The 20,216-nt window shown below is 37.3% G+C and overlaps 1 protein-coding gene across 2 annotated transcripts in view; it reads left to right on the top strand.

Annotated features, from left to right (window-relative positions):
- Window positions 1–4,983: 4,983 nt before the first annotated feature.
- The window catches only part of LOC114658984 (torsin-1A-interacting protein 2-like), a 31,567-nt gene continuing 16,334 nt past the window's right edge, over window positions 4,984–20,216 (top strand). For both annotated transcript variants that reach the window (XM_028811145.2, XM_028811143.2), the window contains exons 1-4: window positions 4,984–5,571; window positions 12,017–12,073; window positions 15,711–15,854; window positions 18,137–18,229. In XM_028811145.2, the coding sequence (XP_028666978.1) occupies window positions 5,217–5,571; window positions 12,017–12,073; window positions 15,711–15,854; window positions 18,137–18,229 (649 nt within the window). In that variant the 5' untranslated portion in view covers window positions 4,984–5,216. The remainder of the gene's footprint in view (window positions 5,572–12,016; window positions 12,074–15,710; window positions 15,855–18,136; window positions 18,230–20,216) is intronic.

Genomic DNA, 20,216 nt, shown 5'->3' with positions numbered 1-20,216 from the left:
AAAATGTTAGGTTTGAATACACAATGGGCAGTCAGAAAATCGAGAGCACACCTTATGAGAAGGATTTAGGAGTCATAGTGGACTCTAAGCTATTGACTTCCCGACAGTGTTCAGAAGCCATTAAGTAGGCTAACAGAATGTTAGGTTATATAGCACTATGTGTGGAGTACAAGTCCAAGGAGGTTGTGCTCAACCTTTATAATGCAGTGGTGAGGCCTTGTCTGGAGTATTGTATGCAGTTTTGGTATGCAGGCTACAAAAAGGACATAGCAGCACTAGAAAAGGTCCAGAGTAGAGCGACTAGGCTGATTCCAGGGCTACAGGGGTTGAATAATGAGGAAAGATTAAAAGAGCTGTGGCTATACAGTTTAAGCAAAAGAAGATTAAGAGGTGATATGACTGAAGTGTTTAAAATTATGAAGGGAATTAGTACAGTGGATCGAGACTGTTATTTTAAAATGAGTTCATCAAGAACACAGGGACACAGTTAGAAACTTGTTACGGGTAAATTTTGCACAAACATTAGTAGTTTTTCTTTACACAAAGAACGACAGACACTTGGAATAAGCTACCAAGTAGTGTGGTAGACAGTAACTCTTTAGGGACTTTCAAAACTTGACTTGATGTTTTTTTGGAAGAAATAAGTGGATAGGACTGGCGAGCTTTGTTGTGCTGAATGGCCTGTTCTCGTCTAGATTGTTCTAATGTTCTAATTTTCTATTGACAAAGAGGTTAGGCACTCGCATAATGTGCAATCAATTGGGACAGCTTAGCTATTAGCTGAACAAATTGGCTTGATGGACTGAATGGTCTCCTCTAGTAGGTCAAATTTCTTATGTTCTAATTAAAATTAGAATTAAACAGGGCAGTGTGCAGATTGTCACTGAACCTTAACACACCTCTGTCTGCCACCGCAGCATGTGAGAGACATTTTAGCAGTGCAGGACTGATCTTTAGCCCTGCATGGCTTGTTGAAAAGACTTTTGAGAACCTGTTTCTGCTGAGATGCAATATTCTGCAAGGCATTTTAAAGAGGGGTTTGTAACACTGGAGCTCAGGTTTTTGAAAACAGCAGTTGTCACTCAGTTATACTTAATGTTACCAGAGGCTACGTAGAAGCTAGCATGAATAAAGCTTGTGCTTATGCTGTCATCATAGCCAATTCCATTTTTTTGCTTTATTTTCTTTTACTTGCAGAGTTGGTTTTCAGAGTAATGCATAACAAGGAAGGCAGTTTTAAGCAAGCATTAGACATGCCCAGTTAGTGAACTTTTACATTTACACTTTAAGTAAATGTAATAAATATAGCTTTTCTAGGCAATAGTGGGAAAAAGGCAGGACATCATCCTGGACAAGGGGCCATGTCCATCGCAGGGACACTCACAATCCGATAAATCTGGAACTGCCAATTTACCTAACATGCACGTTTCTGGGAGTATTAGGAGGAAAACTGGAGTACCAGAAGGGCAAATAAAGTAGAAATAAGAACATTCATACAGTATATGAAAAGAAGCAGAGTCCAGCATTCAAATTCAAGATGCTGTATCTACCATATAAGACAGCAGTTCTACCCATTGTGCCATGGTACAAGCCACCAAAAATCCAGCAGACGCAAACCACAAAATAATCAATAGCAACAAACAATATCAATGGATATTAATATGTCACAATATCCATTTAAAAATAAATACAAAAACAAACAACACATGCAAACATACATGTATCATACATGTAACAGAAATAACTAAGCTTCAGAAGAGTTAATAATGGAGTCCTGCTCACAGGTCAGGCAAATAAATAAACTGGTTGTGAATCTGCTGGTTTGGCATTAAATTCTACAGTATCACTTGCTGGATGGCAGGGAAGCAGTTACTTGCTAGTGTGTACAGGGTCCCAGGTATGAGACATATCCTGTGAGGAAGGGGCAGGAATTCTTTCATGTTTTGTTTCCCCCTCCCCTGGCTCCACTCATCTTTGTCAAGTGAATGGTTGTGATAACTCAGGCTGCAGTCGTCTGATAGAGGATTAAAGGAACAATCAGGCATCTTTGCTTGCTTCCTTCAACATTGTGCTTTTACACAAGCCATTTAGTGAGATTCACTTGCCTTTTGGTATTTTTGTCTATTTAACCTGAGTTTTGCATTTACAGTAATTTCTGAATAGTGATTCTGTTATTTTGTTTGCATGCATGACCAACAGGAAAGGTGATCAATCAAGAGACCTGAGAATCCAAGGAATGTAGCTTGTTGACTGGATGAACCTTTGTTTTTTTATCTTTTTCTGTCACGGAAAAAAACGAAACAGGCAGGAAACAGTAAAGACTCATACATAGGTTGAACAGTTAGATGATTAATTCAGTACACTGATATCAAATGATATTTAGCATAATAAAATATATTTAGTAGGGTATACAATGTATTTTATTTGGAGACGCTTCTACAGCAAAAAGGCAGAGTGAAAGACAGAAGTGGCTTTGTTTTCTCCATTAGCCCCCAGGCATTAAACAAGTTTTCAGCAAAGAAGTGAAGCAGAAGAGAGTGTAGAAGAACAGTGCTGACTGCTGCTGGTTGCCTCCCTTGCCAGATATTATTATCCTTATCAGAAAGTAATTTATAGATTTAGTAGAAAATATTAGAATAATGTTTCATTGCACAAGATTTGTATTGCTCTTTACGAAACATATTAATAACATAACATTAAACGTAAAAAGATATTAAGGCTCTTGGCTGTCATTGCTTTGTCCTGGATTAATACTGTGATAGGATTCGGGATAGGGGGTCTGTGAGATGGTCTGTTTTAGTATTAAAAGGCGAGTAGACAAGTCACACATAGGATAATATTTCTGGAAGTGCCTTGGCAGAATTAATTGGAAGGGAAGGGTAAAGAAACACTTAAGGTGTTATCTGTCATCTGTTAGCTGTCAATCATTTCAGGTAAAAAATGGAAAACACACACTTAAAACCATAATACACACTATATTATATATGGAATGGAATATTCACGGAGTACAGAGAAATTCTTACTAACATTTCTGACCAACATCCAACATCCAATACCTCTCCACCCTAATATATACATAGTATGGTAGCAAATGAAGTTCTATCTATCTATCTATCTATCTATCTATCTATCTATCTATCTATCTATCTATCTATCTATCTATCTATCTATCTATCTATCTATCTATCTATCTAATTTTTACCTCTATGTCCTGTATTCTGACCAGCATTTTTATTTAGATCAACTTTTTCTCCATGGCTCCCACTGCCTACCGAGTGATTGGAGTTCTCCTTAGACCTCTGTTCTTGCAGTTTTACAGAAGAAACTTATTTTTTAGTATTCTACATACATACATACATACATTCTGCATTGCCACCACATCTCAGTGAGCTTTAGGTCTGCACATTACATCTAATTTTCTCCTTCTTTAATTATTCTGCTGTGAACTTGCTTGTGTGTTTCAGATCACTGTCGTACTGCATGATCCTGTTGGGCTTCAACTCATGGACGGATGGTCTGACATGCACTGGAGAACCCTTTAAAGTTCATGATTCCATCATTGATGATAAATGGACCACTTTGACACTATAGCCACCATGCTTAATGGTTACCATTAGATTATTTAGGTAGAATGTATTGTTTGCTGTTTTTCAGATAATAGCAGTGTCCACACCAAACAAAAAGTCCCAATTTTAACTCATATCTACATCTCTTGAGGATCATCTACACACATTCTAGAAAACATTTGATAAGGATTCTGGATACTAATCAAGAGAACACATTCTGGGCCAATGCCTTATTGATGGCAATGAAAACACACCAAGAACAATCTGTCTGTAATTTCCATTGCTGCTTGTTTTCGTGTATGTGTGTGTTTGCAGACTGTGTATAATCATGGCACGATTCATTACAGGGGATTTTAACATTTACTGTATTGTATGTCCAGTGATAAAGGTATGCATGTAAAGACATTGTAAATGAGAGGAGACCATTCAGTCTGTTAGGCATGTTGGTTTAGCTAACAGCTGATCTGTCCCCATATCTTATCCAGATAGTTCTTAAAGTTTGAGGAGGCATCTTCTTCAACTACAAGTCTAGGTAGTTTGTTCCAGGTTCCCACAACTGTTTGAGTCAAGAAGTGCTTCCTGGCTTCATTTCTAAATGCACTTCCCAGGTTAAAGCAGAATAAGATATCTAACAGTTGGAGGATGAAAAATGGTGGGTTTGAAATTGGTTATTTTACAATGCATATACAGGCTCTGCAGTAGGTTGCTGACTTGTCCAGTGATGTTTCTTGCTCTGCTCTCATTGTTTTATGGTAAAGCTAAACAATAACAGTAATCAAATGAAAGAATAAAATAACAGTATTAAGAAGTATTTGGTTAAGTGTAATGAAAAGCAAAAACAGGAGCAATGACTAGAAAGTGATTATATCAACTATTATTTAAGTTATGGTAACATCATTATAATTTGTTTAAATGTTTTTTGTTTTAAGAAACATAGAAATGTATGGTCCATTCCATACAAAACCAAAATCTAATTATTTTGAAACTTTGATTTGTAAATATTCTTTGATTATTTGGAATAGTGTGGGTGTGAATGACAATGGCCTGGTTTTATACCTTGTGTTTGATGTTGCAGTGACACACTCCAGATATTCACGACCACATCAAACACCAGCCCAATATTCAGGTTGGAAAATGCAGGGCCAGGAAATTCATTAATTAAATATATTAATTTAATTAACAAACACTTCGTATTTCTAAATACAATGCCGTCATACAGGAAATTACTTTTAAGGAAAACCTCTCAACGTAGTCATCTATCATTAAAATAAATCAGCATCTCTTAAGGGGTAAAAATGTATCTTTAGATCCAAAACGAGCAAAATAATCATGTCTTTTTAAAAACTCTTCCGAAGCTTTCTCCACAGATCCGTTAATGAATATTACGACACTGCAAGAAGCCACGTGATTGGCCGACCATCCCACTTTTCCCAAAAATGGGATACAACTACTTGAAGCTAACTGCCGCTGGGTCTCTTGTACGTTATAACCCCAGTATTTTTCGATTTTTCCGCAAACGCGATAAGAGACGGGTTTCTTAAATAGATAAACCGAAGCAATCGCGAGAGCAGTACAAGCTTATCCATATTGGTGTGTCTTTCTAGTCGCATTCTGCCAGAACACGTGGATTATGCAACTTCGGTCGCGGTGATGGCAAGCGATAAATCGGTTGAGGGAAAATATTTTATGGATGTGCATCCACGACCATCCATCAGACGCGCAAACGCGGAAGAAAAAGATGACTTGATGATCAAACCACGTTCTAATCAAACATCTAGCATATTTCTTGCGAAAAGTTTAAAGGCGGCTCCATTCCTGGCCTCGGACGCTACGTGTGTCTCTAAAACAGATCCGCCGGAACTAAAGAAAACAACTTGCTCGCCTCAGATAAAGACGAGAACGGGCGGGCTGGTCCAAAGGGAGGAGGAAACGTCAACGGTGAAGTTGGGAATTTCGAGCCAAGGACATCATAAAATGCCAGTGTCGACGAGATCGCAGGCCCATGGTGAGTTCCTGTAAAATATAGCTTGGTTTAAGGGAGATAAGAATGCGGCTAAGGATGATGCTTTATAGAAAAAAAAACAGACAACTGTAAACTGTTTTACACCAAAAAATGCAAAGTGTGTGTTCAGAGTTTAAGAACATGTTTATATTTTTAAAATTATGAACAATTACTTCAAATATTAGGTTAATATCGTAATAGCAAAAGCAAATATACTAATGGCTACAAATTAATCCAATAAATGACTGTTCTTGCTACTGTTTAGTTGCATATACGTTAATTATTTACATTTACGGTGAAAGACGAATCAACGCAATATCGAGACACAGTTTTTCTTTCCGCATTGCTTGTTTCATTAACAGTGCGCCATCGTTATCTGTTTCACTTTCGATTCATTTTTTTACCGTTCTGCATTGAAAAACTTGCTTGTTTTCTACCCTCAGTGACTTACATATAAATCGATAGTCGCTTACTGTTGTATTGGGAACTCTCACGTGAACAGCGCACATTGGCATCTAGTACTTTGACCGCATCGAAAACGTGTAGTGGCCGCACTTTGATTGCTACATGTGGAGTTGTCTTCGTAGTTTAGCATGCAACGTCAGCCCGTCTTTAGTATACTGTAGGATCAAAATGTCTCAATGATAGCGAAGGTAGTTGGGCTACTACTTAATATATCCAAGGTTGTTTATTTAGAATTAAACGTGGGTTTTGACACACACCCAACGTGGAAACTGCGCCAGTGTGCCACTAAGAGGCAGTAGCCATACATCAACAAAACCTTACATACCCACATACGTATTTAGTCAAACCCGACTGAGGGTGAGTGCTGGACAAGAAACTAGAGAAGAGTTGGCATCAAGAACATTAGTAATGGAGGAGCTCTGCCTACAGTGCTTTTAATTCATTTTTCTTGTCAAATTTCCTCTGGCGTGTTCAGGTTTCTAAGACAACATATTTGGGCCATCATCTTTAAATCCTGCTAATGACATTGAGGTCTAGATTTGATTAGATTACTTAGGACATGCTTCCATAAAACACAAAAAGCACATATTTTTATTGTCATGTCTACATGTATGTCCACATGAGAAAGCTTGACTCCTGGTGGACTAATTTTATTAGAATTTTGCACAATTAGTCTTCAAAGAAATTTTTCAGGAAAGTTCACTTTTCATTGAGATATCTCAAAATGTTATGTTTATGACATATGAACTGTAATTAGCTGTATATCCAGCACAAACAACAGCTAACTGCTGTATATCAATTCAGATTTTTTTTATCACTTGAGATGGAATCTAATGTCAGTGAAAGCTATATCTGGCAGGACAAGCAGGTAGTTTTAGAGGCAGTTATATTCCTTTTAGAAATGTTTCCCTGTAAGCTAGCAGCTACAAGTGAACAATAGTATGAATGTTTGTGCAAGTAGCCGATAACAGGCTTTGAGAAAGAACCACCTCCTTGCTTTTTATCAATGTTCCATCGAGAGTGTGCTCACGTACGGACTGTGTGTGTGGTACGGCAGCTGCACTTCCTCAGAAAAGAAAGCGCTCCACAGGGTCGTCAGGATAGCGGAGAGAACAATTGGTTGTACCCTCCCCACTCTGGAACAAATCTATACCTCCCGAAGCCGCAAAAAAGCAATAGACATTTCACAGGACTCATCACATCCCGGTCATTGCCTCTTCCAGCTTTTGCCATCGGGCAAGAGATATAGAGCTATGAAAACTAGGACAAACCGCCTTAAAAACAGCTTTTATCCGAAAGCAATCATGGCCCTGAACTCAGAATAAAACTGCTCCATATTCTACCAATGTGCAATATAGACCTTAAGTCAACAAGTGCAATTTGTATATTTATTACTATTCGGTTTGTTATTATTTTCTCTCTTTTTGTCTTTTTAACTCTTATTCCTCACACTGAGTCAATTGCACCTTCAATTTCGTTGTTCCTTTGTAAAAGTGACAGTGACAATAAATATCTATCTATCTATCTATCTATCTATCTATCTATCTATCTATCTATCTATCTATCTATCTATCTATCTATCTATCTATCTATCTGTTGATAAATAATTGATTTTGGTCTAAAGATGCATCTTCATGAGCATGTAATTGTGCAGTAAGATACAGATTGTACAGTATGTGAGGATAAGTCAAAAAGTATCCATAATCACATTTTAGCTTTTTGTATATTATTGACTGCAGTGGTTATTGTGAAAATGTTTAAGCTTTATTTGCTTAAGTTACTGTGACTGGCTTGGTTAATTGTTAGCATGTGTTTATGTGCTTTTGTTAACATGACGACTTCCTTTCTATATGCATAAAAGAACAGTAGAGTGCTGTTACCCATTTTTTCTGGGTTGTGTCAGGAGCACAGATCCATCATTGACTCGCAGCACTGTATGAAAATAGCATTTTACCAGCACATTACGGAAATGTTTTACCTCACTGAAATGTCTATGAATGGATAGAAATGTTCAAGGATGATCCCACACCACTTGTCCAAGTCTGTTGTTGCTGACTATTGAATGTGCCTGTGATATGATTCTGGCAAACAGGGACGTGACCATTGGACACTATGTTGAAAAAAGATGCTAAAATAAACTCTGTTGTCTTTCTTTACTTATTTTTTAAATATATTGCGGATGCCTTTTGACTCACCATTGTGTATATTGTATGTATGTGTGTGTGTATATATATATAAATAAGTAAAATGCCTGCGAGTGTTGTGACCACTAGAAGGCATTGCAGATCCTCAAACTCCAAACCCAACTAACTACACTAACAACAGTCCTAGGCTCAAGTACCGCCTTTATTAACAACAATGCCTTTGATACAGACTTTTTCTCAAATCTGTCACAATGAATCCCTCTCCCCAGTCTACTCTACTGCTCTCGAGATGTGCTTTGTCCCCCTCCTATCCCAGCTTCAACTTTTTTTCCAACTCTTTTTATGCTGGTTTTGGGAGTACTTCTGGTGCTACAACACTGTACACATGAAGTGCTTCCAAGTAAGGTGGAACCTCCAGCAGAGCTGCCCATTGGGGCTATGACTCTGAGGCAGCCCTGTGGGTATACCCATATGAATCCCAACTGAGGGATACTGCCACCTGATGTTTCAGGAAACCACAGCCCAGAGAGGCAATCTCCATATTTCCTTTCAGTACATCATCCTGACCAGGAAAAGGATTGCCAGCTACCAGGAGACCTGAATGCTGACATTCTTCATTCATGATGAGTGCCATTTGGCCAGATAAAGGATTATCCGTCATAGTCAGAATGCCATCCTTCAATAAACAGCTCCAGCAGTGTTGATTTGTTCTCTGTTCCCACAACCTGTTGTCTGACAATGTTCGTGTTGTATTACTTAATCGTACATTCCATTATTTCATCCAGAACATTTCGGATTCAGTTCAGCTGTCATTCCTGTGTGGTACTAATACAGATAAAAATCCTATATACATACACATGACTTAAATGTGACATGTGTTTGACTGCTTGAATTGAAGTTTTAAAAAAATGTATATTTTCCAACTAATTGTATATCAGTCTTTTTGTGACCTTTGGCATATTACTGCATTGAAAGTCAACCTGGATTACAGGGCGTACTCAGTCTGTCAATTGGAAGAAAGTGAGATGGCAAAAGTAATAAACTTTTGGGGTAACTGTTGCCAGACAATATAGCATACATTGACATTTCTAATTGTAAATCCCCTTCGACATTCTGAAATTGTCAAACCACTGTTTTGCATTAAACCCTCGGAAGGTTTCTGCATATGGATATGTCGGCGATAATTGTTTTCTATTTCCCTTCCACACCATCATGAGCTGATGAATTTACAGACACCCTACGCTGAAAACAGTGTTAATCAATGCAACATCCAGGATGCTGTTGGTGGTCTGTAATGTTGCATCTGTCTGACAAATCTGTTTTAATTTTCTGCATGCTAGGGACATTAAGATATCTTCATGTGCTCTATCTGTTCTGAGCCTTGTGAAAAATGAATCAGAACAGTCAAACAAAAAAACTGATATGAGCCAAAATTGAAATCAAGTCACTTTTAGTTGCAGTGTGGATGTATCCAAGAAAATCTTTAGAATAAATGAGAAATTATAGTTTAAAGTGTTTCTGTTCTTATTAAAGTTTTATGGAAGGTAAGCACTTACAATACATTTGACTGCTTTGAAGGCATGTAATTGGTTCTTCAAGGAAGCTGTTTTAGTGAGTCCTAAGGAAAACATGAAATGAAATTTCAGTAATAGAAAAATATTTGTACAAAAATATTCTCAAAGTTTTATTCAAATTTCATACTGAAGAAATAAATGATTAGGTTGTTGTCATTTTTTATGTTCCTCTTCCCACAATGCATCTTATCCACAGTGTGACTCCATGCTGTTGGTTTGCATCTGAGCCTTGTGTGTAACATAAACTATGGTCACTCATAAGTGCTTCTGCTATGGAAAAAATTGAGCTGAAGCACTTGAAGCTCCTTTCAGTCCATCATTCTTTATTTAATATAAAAATGTTTAGTGAACACCATTGTAGCACGTGATGAAAAGCAAGAATAGCAAGCAACATAAAATTTTGATTTGTAAAGCACAGTTTTACATATTATTTTCTTAAAAAATTGATAAATATATCCTTTGCCTAGAGTCCTTACCTGACTGTGCCTTTTTCCTGTCCTCCCCTTTAGACAAATTTGCTGTTGATAATCCTGACAGGAGGACGTATCACCAGACAATGCAGCTGTATTTGTCATTGAGGCACACAAGTACCCTATTGTGTCCAGCTCACAAACCCTGGAGGGCAAACGTTGTGTTGTCTTGCTTGATGTTAAGTCAAGTTCATTCAGTTTGGGCATTAGACTCAACCAGGGTGCATCTGGTCTTTTCTCCTGTTTATAATCCCCATGGGCAGAAAATCAAGGTGCAGCTGACGTTTCTGTGTGTTCTGATAAAGTTTACAGTGGCAACACACTGAGCTGGACAGACTAGGCCACCCTGTTTTAAGCAATTTTTTCCAACTCCTCTTTGAAAATTCTCATACTTTTCTAGGGCTAGTCCATCCATATGTCATCTTAACCCACTTATCCAGGATAAGGTCACGGTGCAGATGAAGCTAATCCCAACAAGCATCAGGCACAGCACAGGAACATTGCGTAGGGCCAATTTAACAATGCAGATTCACCTAACCCAGGGGTGGGCAAAGTCATTCCTGGAGGGCCGCAGTGGCTGCAGGTTTTTGCTCCAACCCAATTGCTTAATAAGAAGCACTTATTGCTCTAGAAACACTTCTGCTTCATTTTAGTTGTCTCCCTCATTAAGATTTTGAACCCTTATTGCTTATTTAAGTCTTAAACAGCTGCAATCTCGGTTTTTAATTGCTCCTTATTAGCAATTAGATGCAAATGACAAAAGAAACCAGCAGTTATCCATTTTGCTTGTTACCCTTTACACCTGTGTGTAATTATCGTGCACTATTTGGTTTAATTAAATACTTGGAAGGAAAGAGAAGAGAAAAAAGTGAAGGATTGAGAATTACCCATCCATTTTAAACTTCAAAGTATTTGGATGATATCCTTAGAATGGAAAAAAAAATCTAGGATATGAGAATGACTTGACATAGCAGAGTTAAAGCACTAACAAGCCATGAAATGTAATTATTGACAAGGATTGTTTTCTAATTAAGCAACTGGGTTGGAACAAAAACCCGCAGCCACTGCGGCCCTCCAGGAATGACTTTGCCCACCCCTGACCTAACCTGTTTGTCTTTAGACTGTGAGAGGAAACTGAGTCCCCGATGAAAGCCTACACAGGCACATGCAGACTACATGCATGGAGCAGCCAGGATGTGAACCCCGGTCTCCTTGTTTAGAGGCAGCAGTGCTACCACTTTCCAGCCTAGTCAAGAAATATAATTCAACTAGCATGTCTTGGGCTGGTCCTGAGTCTTCTTTTGTTGTCTGATACACCACCTTGGGGGCATCATAACTACAGTACAACACCAAATGACTTCAGTTGGTTCAACAAGTCACCCCCTTCAATATGTTGATGCTACAACACTTACAGTATAAGCAAAGTGGAATGAAAGTGAGGATGATGATGAACAAAATATGTCCCAGTTTTTTTTGTAATTGTTTCTATGTAGTTTTGTATGTAGAACTACATTAGCTGTATCTGTTGGAAATACTGCTAAAAATAAAATGAATAAATATTAATATTTCTAAAGTTTTCTACAAGAATATGTTCGGTGATTTGCTGATGGGGCAATATTTTTCTGTTATAGCTGCAATAAAAACTTATGTGACAATTTATTTTGGTATTGCATAAACTTAATTTGAGAAGAGAATTGTGAGTACATTAGAAAGATACACTAAGAACTGTGCATTGTTTTGTTGATATTATTAAATGCATTTCCCAACTATATGTCTAATATTAACTTCTTTACAGAATTAAAGAGAGATGTCACAAACAGCAAGGAAACAAATGCTGAAAGAAGAAAAACAGGTAAGCATTTATTATTTTTTCTCTTCTCATGGAAAAGTACAATTATTCAAAGGCAGGGAACAAATAAAATAGATCAAGTTTGGTGTGTTGGGATATCATCCAGTGCATTCAGGCTGACCTACATTGGGATATAAGAAATATGTTATTCAAACATGGATTTGGGGGAGCATGTACAACCATGTAAGTACTTATGGTTGTACATGATTGTTGAATGAACCTTTTATCAAAGTTTGTATGTTTCCTGTAATATTTTGTTCTTTTACATACAATATTCACCATTTCAGGAGACAAATCTGGTGCAACATGTTACCCTAAAAGAACAGAAAAGTACAGAATGTCAGCTTTCATTTCTGGGTATTTCCACACATACACTTTAGACAATGATGTTGTAGTGATGGTCTGATCGATTGACCAACAATTCAGATTGAGTCGATTGGTGATCAGTAAATTGGCCAATCACAAAAACTGATTTGTTTCATCATCTGTTTTTCTAAGCTTTACGATAACTTAGTTGTGGTGCTCCTGTGAGGTATTATGGTTGTTGAGGTACACCATGCTTTGCTTTTTTTTATGGGAACATCATATCTTATACATAAAACATAATATCTCGCACATACAGTATATGAATGAATATGATATGATTTAGATAAACTTACATTAACAAATGAACAAAGTGCATTTCAGGGTTAGTTAATTATACCGTATATATCTGACTTTACATGGGTTTGGGTGTTTTGTTTCAATGGGAAGAGTTCAGATCAGTACAAGTATTTAAAATTATTACACCCTCGTTCTGTTAATGCAAACTTCATGTGAAGTCATAGTGTCAGTCGATGATTTAATGAAGCATGTTGTAGTGTTATTAACTCAATCATTATTTTATTAGCCAACATCATACAGTTCTACAGTATGTGAAGGACAGTAACATTGGTCAGTCCCTGAAGGAACACAAGCCAATCACAGGACGCATGTATGTATGTCAAGTTAAGGGCTTCTTTTACAGAGGGGAGAAGGCGAAGAAAGCCCTCAGAGAGAAGGTGCAGATTGTACACACAGAATGCATGTGAGCCAGGATTAGAATCCAGGAATCTGGAGAGATGAGATGGCAGAGCTAGCCATATGTAAGAGATGTTCAGGCTGGGCTGGCGGCTTTAAATTGGTTCAATATGTTTGTATTGAAAGTGATGTGCTTGTGCTCTGCCCAGGGTTGGGTCATCTGCTTTACTCAGTGCTGCTGGGAAAGACCCGTAACCCCAACACACACACACTGTATTAGTTGTAGAAAATTGACAAATGTCCTGGATGTGTCTGTGTGCTCATGACGTATGTAATATACAGGTAAAATTCCATTACAACGAATATCTTTACAACTAAATTTTCATTACAATGAAGTATTTTTATGGTCCCAACAGTTTCCCCATATAACACAAGTCTATAGAAATCTCGTTACTGCAAAGTACATTCAGCAGATACTTTCATTACAATGAAGTGCCCAAAAGACCTTGAAATGCCTGAATGAATCATCCACAGAGCAGTTAGTTCTGTGGTCGCAGCTAAGTTGTGCACAACGATCCCCAAGCAGAAATATTGTAAAAAAAAAAAAAAAAATGTCTTTCTTCGAACATTGCTCGTACTGTTTTTGTTTTCAGTTGTTTTCAGTGATACCTTTTGCTTACTGCTCGTCAACATTTGAAAAACATCCATTGAAATTTAACTCATTGTCACCCTCCTATAGAAACGGCAGACATGAAAAAATGATGATAGTTCATATTAGAAGAAAAAAAAAACTTTAAATTTTTGCAGCTCTCAATTGCGGCAAAAAGAAAAAAGACGCTGCCAGTGAATTTGGAATTCCGCCTTCGACACCGTCAAATTTCTTGAAAGGCCGAGCAAAAAAAAAAAAAAAAAGAAAAATCTCGGGTTGCAAACGTATGCGAAATGCTGCATTTGAAGACGTCAAAAAAGACATTTTTATGTGGTTTAGTGATGCTTGTTCAAGAAACATTCCTATTAATGTAGCACTCATTCAAGAAAATTTGAGGTTTCTAAACTCTCTTCGGACCTCCCCCAAATGGACAATATGCTGAAGTGCGGTTACCGTGTCTGTGGAAGACTGTTTATATGTTGCCGGGGCAACAGCAGGCTCACAGCTTTGCTGTTTCCGCCAAAGCAAACTCGATGTGTGATGCAAGGAACATTGTAAATGCAGGGAACAGTATTACTTGGCCACTAACCTAGTCTCAACCCTGCCTGACTCCTGTGTCTGTTTATAGGAGAGTGGTAGATCATGCTACAATAAATAACCGTGCTGTTCCCGTTTCAAGCTGAATAGAGCTGGTTTTGCTAAAGTACTGAGACTCAGCCTCGTGTTTTAGGGTGTAAGACAGGTACTTATAGTGCCACCCTGATCTTTTAGGATTCGCTTCTGTGACGCCTCACTGCACCGCTGTGAGCCTGCTGTTGCCCCACCCCGGCAACAGACAAACAATGTTACACATACGCGGCAATCACACTTCGGGATGCACTTCAGCGTGACGTTCCCGTTGGGTGGGGGGATCCCAAAATATGAAGAAGAAGAAAAGGATGATTCGGCTTCTGATTGATAACTGTGCTGCCCACAACATGCTTCCTCATTTAGATAATGTTCGCATTGAATTCCTCCCACCCAATTGCACAGCAGTGCTTCAGCCATTGGATTTTGGCATCATTCACACCCTGAAAGTGTATTATTGCAAGGAAATGCTGAGAAAAATTCTCATCAGCATAACTTGTAGACAGGAGAAGATTACAATTAATGCAAAAGAAGCTATTGAAATGATTGCAGACGCCTGGACGCAAGTTAAAGAAAGCACTATAGCAACAAATACAGAATCTCATTACAATGAAATTTTCATTACCATGAAATATTTTTTAGGTCATTGGAAGTTCGTTGTAACGGAATTTTACCTGTATTTGCATATGGAGAGTGCCTCTTTTAGGGTATGTTTTAAGCATCATCTGGATGTGGAATAAAGTTATTTCTAATTTGTAATGATCTAGATTTCCGATAAGTTAAGCAGATCTCAACACTTTAGTGTTCCACCTACCTGTCCATTTCCTAAACCTTCTGCATGAGGGCGCTTTGACTGCATCGAAAATTAAGTCAGGAATCAACCCTGGATGGGACACCAGCCCATCGAACGGGCATGAACGCCCAAAAAATCTCAGTTATAATTTTGACTAGTACGTTTAATGGTAAGGTTAGAAATTGGAAGCATCTTTTGCAGTGAATACTAATACAGTTTGCTTTTTAAAGAATGATTGTGGAATTTTAATTCCCAAGGCTCTGTTTATGATTTCTAAATGAGAGGTATGTGACATAATGACATCTGTTACTCACTTATCTACTTCTTTTTAGAGCTCTATAAATAAAAAAGTAAGAATGAAGAGTGTAAATGGAGACATTTTTTTGTATCAAATACTATATAGTCTAATCGGTTTAATATGAGAAACAAACAAAAACATAGATGTCAAATGTAACACCTGGTTACAAGCAGGAATTATATTCTATACTAAAAATTTCAGCCACTTCTTGAAATTAAGTAGACCTCATCTACAATGTGCTCTTTGCCTGATGCTGGTGTATTTTTTGTTTTAGATACTAGCTATGTGCAGAAGCCAATACCACAGATGAAAATGTGTCAGAAAGACAGTGAAGATAGCTCATACAGTTTGGAGGAAGACTCTGAAGAGGATTCAAATGAATTTGCGAAGGGTGATGCTCATTGTCATCGAATACCAGGTAAAAGACAATCAAAACTTTTAAAATAATGTGCCTGGGACTGGGTAAACAAAAATATCCAAATAACTTGTGAGATTTGAGGTCTTTGTGTTTATGATTATATCAGTTTTTAAATACCCATCTATCCATGCATCCCTTTTATACAGTGTAAGGATTACTTAATAAATAAATAAATGAAGACAATAGATTTCCTGTCTAAAAAGTACTATACATTGTAGTGTTCTCATATTTTTCTGTTCCACGGAAGAAAACACGGACAAAGAACAATTTTTAAAACTTATTTAGGCTAATTCTTGGTAGTGTATTGGCACAGTGGTTAGTGGTGCAGCCTCATAACTACAGTCTTGGGTTATGATGCTTGCCCAAACAATAGAGACTATACTCTTTTGCTATGCCTGTATGGATTCTCTCCAGGTTATTGGTTTCCTTTTATGTTTCAAAAGTAAATAAGTTAGTCTGATTCAGATTTGGCACTGTATTTTTAAGTGATCAGCAGGGGTGGACAAATGGTATTTGCATAGGGTAGTCTACTGGGCTACCACCAGATATACTTTCCGGTAGCCCAGCTTTACATATGTGGTGGAGGGTTACCTGCAACTTTTTTACAGCAACATTTAATTGTAAAGTTTTGTTGTACATAAATGCATAGCACTCTTCTACCACAATAAAAACACAATTGGTATCTTGAAAGAGAATATTTTAGCAAATAGATGATTTTTAAAGTATTATGTAATGCTGATGTGAGGTCTTTTTCCAGTGCACACAAAAATAAGTGTTTACAAATGAACAGAGATACTGCATTAATACTGTATTCTCAACTTTTGTTTTCAGACCTAATTTAGGCCCCACCAATTAGTTTCTCTGTCAAAAACATTATCAGTTTGAGTTTCAGGGTTATTCTAAGGTACTATATGTCCTTTACAGTGTCTCCCACCTTTGGTTGTCCATAGCCAGTGATCTGTATATACAGATGCATTAAAATTTGTCATGCTTGGAGAATTAAGAGGATCCTTGTGTTATTGAAGATGAGGTTTAGGCCTGAAAAAGCACATTCACAGTCTGGACTTTTTGGGCTAATAGAAGGGAGCATTTTTACAACCTTTAGTATACCCATTAGAAGTTCAGATTACATCTCTGACTTGGTTGCTATTTTGTAGAATATCCTCCTTATTACAAGTTCATATTTTAAGTTTTTCAGTATTTGAAAACTTGTGTTATTTTTATTATTGCCATAAAGCAGCTTGTAATTATGACTATTTTTACTTGAAACAGGTATTGAAGAAGTAGTGGAATGGCTTGTCTTTGTTATAGATTAAAAAAAAAAAAGTATGCATTATTCATTTATATTGCAGTAAATGGTGAGAGGATAGGATATGATTAGTTTTTTAGCCTTCTTGTCCTCACTGCCCCAGTTGCTTTACAGCTATAGGTTCACTATATTGTTGACTTGTGTGTGTGTGTGTGTGCATGCAGATCTATTAATCAAAAGTAGTGAAGAGAGGGCAAGTACAATATTCTCATGAAAGGGTGAAATATATAATGAAAGGTTGTGTTTCAAATATTTTTACAAGTTTTCATTTGACTTTGATGACCATGTTGCTTCATATTCAGTCCTTTGTTTATCATTCTAGCACCAACATAACCAGCCTCTCCCTGAAATTCACCATTAGGGTACACAGCGGTGCACTCTTATCATAGTGTAGTTAGGAAAAATTTTGTGCATAGCGTGCAGCTAAAACCTGCTGTGTGTCACCACTTATGTCATTTTTACTGTGTTCCCGTCACAATCAGTGCTGACATGTCAACACCAAAGTTAAGATCATACATGGAAAAATTGGGTCTTTTGATTTTAATAATTTGTTTTTAATTGGGGAGGTATTGCATGGGCTAAAGATCTGGAAGATCTGGTAGTCCGCCAGGCTTTGTAAGTCTGTAATTTGGTTGCCTAGAATTAGAAACTGGTAGTCCCTGGTATTCAGACTACCAGTTTGTCTACCCTGATCTGGTTTGTATTTCATGGGCAAAATATAGTCCTGTGATAGTTTTAAAATTTTCACAATTTCCCCCATTATCCAAAAGACCTAATTTTGGCTTGACAGGTGACTGTAAGATGGTAAGGTGTTTGTAATGAGTGCATTTATATGCTCTAAGTAACCATACAACATGTTTTTCCATCTTTTATTAATTACTTACAAAATTTCCTTAAAGTTCACTTTATTATAGATCAGTAGTTATAGAACAGAATTCATGCAAGGTATTTGTTCACAATTTTATCTTTTAAGATCTTCAGGTAAGGGAAATTAAAAGCAGAAGAAGAAATCCAAATAAAGAATATAATCAAGAAAAAGAAGCTCCACAGACCATTATAAAACAAGGTATTTTTTTGAGCTAACTTTCTAACATTAACCTAAACCTTTTCTGTTCTAACTGATATGCACTATCCATTGTGTAAAAACTGTAGATTTGTTTAAGTTAGGCTTCTTCTTTAGACTCATCTGTCAATGTTGTGTTTAGTTATTGTTTGGGAAGGTGGTATCTGTCTGGGCATCACAGAGTGCCAGAGAGCATCAGATGAGAAGGCAGCCCACAGTTGAGCACTCATGTAAAAGCCCACACTAAAGGTACTGCCACATTACTTGACTTTCACAGCAATTTTCAGTTGCAGACTTCATTTATATAATATTAATAATAATAATAATAATTCTTTGCATTTATATAGCGCTCAGCAGTTGCAGGTTAAGGGCCTTGCTCAAGGGCCCAACAGAGCAGAGTCCCTATTGGCATTTACGGGATTCGAACCGGCAACCTTCCGATTGCCAGTGCAGATCCCTAACCTCAGAGTTACCACTCCGCCAGTAACGACTCATTAATGAGTAAGAGGAAGTTGCATTATACCCGGGTATATTAATGAGTCTGAGGCAGTTGCATGATACCCAGGTGACCACTAGTTGTGTGTTCTGACCTACCCAGTGACTTGGCTAAACAGGTTCTATTCTATCTTGAGTCGTAGGGGTGGACTGTGTTTGCGATAATAGATAACCATTGACTGCTAAGCCAGAAGTGCAGTGCAAATAATTTAGCTACAAGTAGTAAGGAATGCAGTTGTTTCAGACCTCATAAACAGAAGACAGAGTGCTTTATCTGATGTCTCATATTTTTATTTACAATGACAGAAAGTGAGGGAAAAAAAGGGTTGAGATTGTGGCTGAACTTGTAGTTCCTGTAAAACATTTGTACAGCACCGGCTCTCTCAGACAACAAGTTATTGGCTATCAGAAAAAAGGGCAATATGTGGAAATGTGAAACAGCTGTAAAGCATGTTACGGAGCCTTATAATTTCACATGCTCTGCTAATGTTAGTAGTGTAACCTGACATCCTCAGGTGACGAGATCAGGTTTTCCAGAGTGGTGGGAGGAATAACTTGTAGCTATTGATGTTAGCACAGAAGATAAACATGTCAGTCAAATAAAAACAACAAACTGCTTAACATAACTTTTATTAAGAGTCCTATATAGACTACTAATGGCTTTGTATAAGCAATCCATCCATTATCCAACCTGCTATATCCTAACACAGGGTCACGGGGGTCTGCTGGAGCCAATCCCAGCCAACACAGGGCGTAAGGCAGGAAACAAACCCCAGGCAGGGCGCCAGCCCAGTGCAGTGTATGAGCAATTCACTTCACTTAAATTACCTCAGTCTGGATGAGCTGTATTCTTCACTAAATTTCTCAGTATATTAAAATGTATGGATATTACTCAGCTGTCAGAGAGAAGATTTAATTTACTCATACTTCACTGTTATTAAAGGCTTTTTCCATTTAATAAAATGAGAACAAATGTACAGCAGACATTCAGCCAAAATGGTAACAATGCAGTAACTGGGTAAAGAGGGGAAAATGTCAGTTTAAATAGCAAGTCCCTTTGAGAGCACTCAAAGTAAAATAGACCAACTGTTAGTCAAATGCGTGACAGATAATAAAGAAGTCTGTAGCAGTGAGCAGGAAAAGCATCTTATTTGTTATTACAAAGTTTCCCATAATAGGGTAAGGAAAAAGAAACGTGAATTTAAATAAACCTGAAGCTGTTAAAGCAGTGGCTTAAAATGTGTTTGGTAAAATCGGTATGAAAGAGTATAAAGTGTATAAATCTCTTTTTAAACAGTTACTGTTAGATGGATATCAAGAAAGAAAAAATAAAATACATCAGCGTCACCAGTGGATATTTGCAATAGTACCTCTATGTACATACATACACAAACACACAAAATTACTTGTATATGTATTAAAAATAAATAATTCACTAGTATTGAACATTATGGAAATCCATATAATATATCCTAGTTTAGTAAGAAAGATTTAC

Source organism: Erpetoichthys calabaricus, chromosome 10 (assembly GCF_900747795.2).
Source record: "Erpetoichthys calabaricus chromosome 10, fErpCal1.3, whole genome shotgun sequence".
NCBI classification, from domain to species: domain Eukaryota; kingdom Metazoa; phylum Chordata; class Cladistia; order Polypteriformes; family Polypteridae; genus Erpetoichthys; species Erpetoichthys calabaricus.
This window is presented reverse-complemented; position numbering and strand designations above follow the sequence as displayed.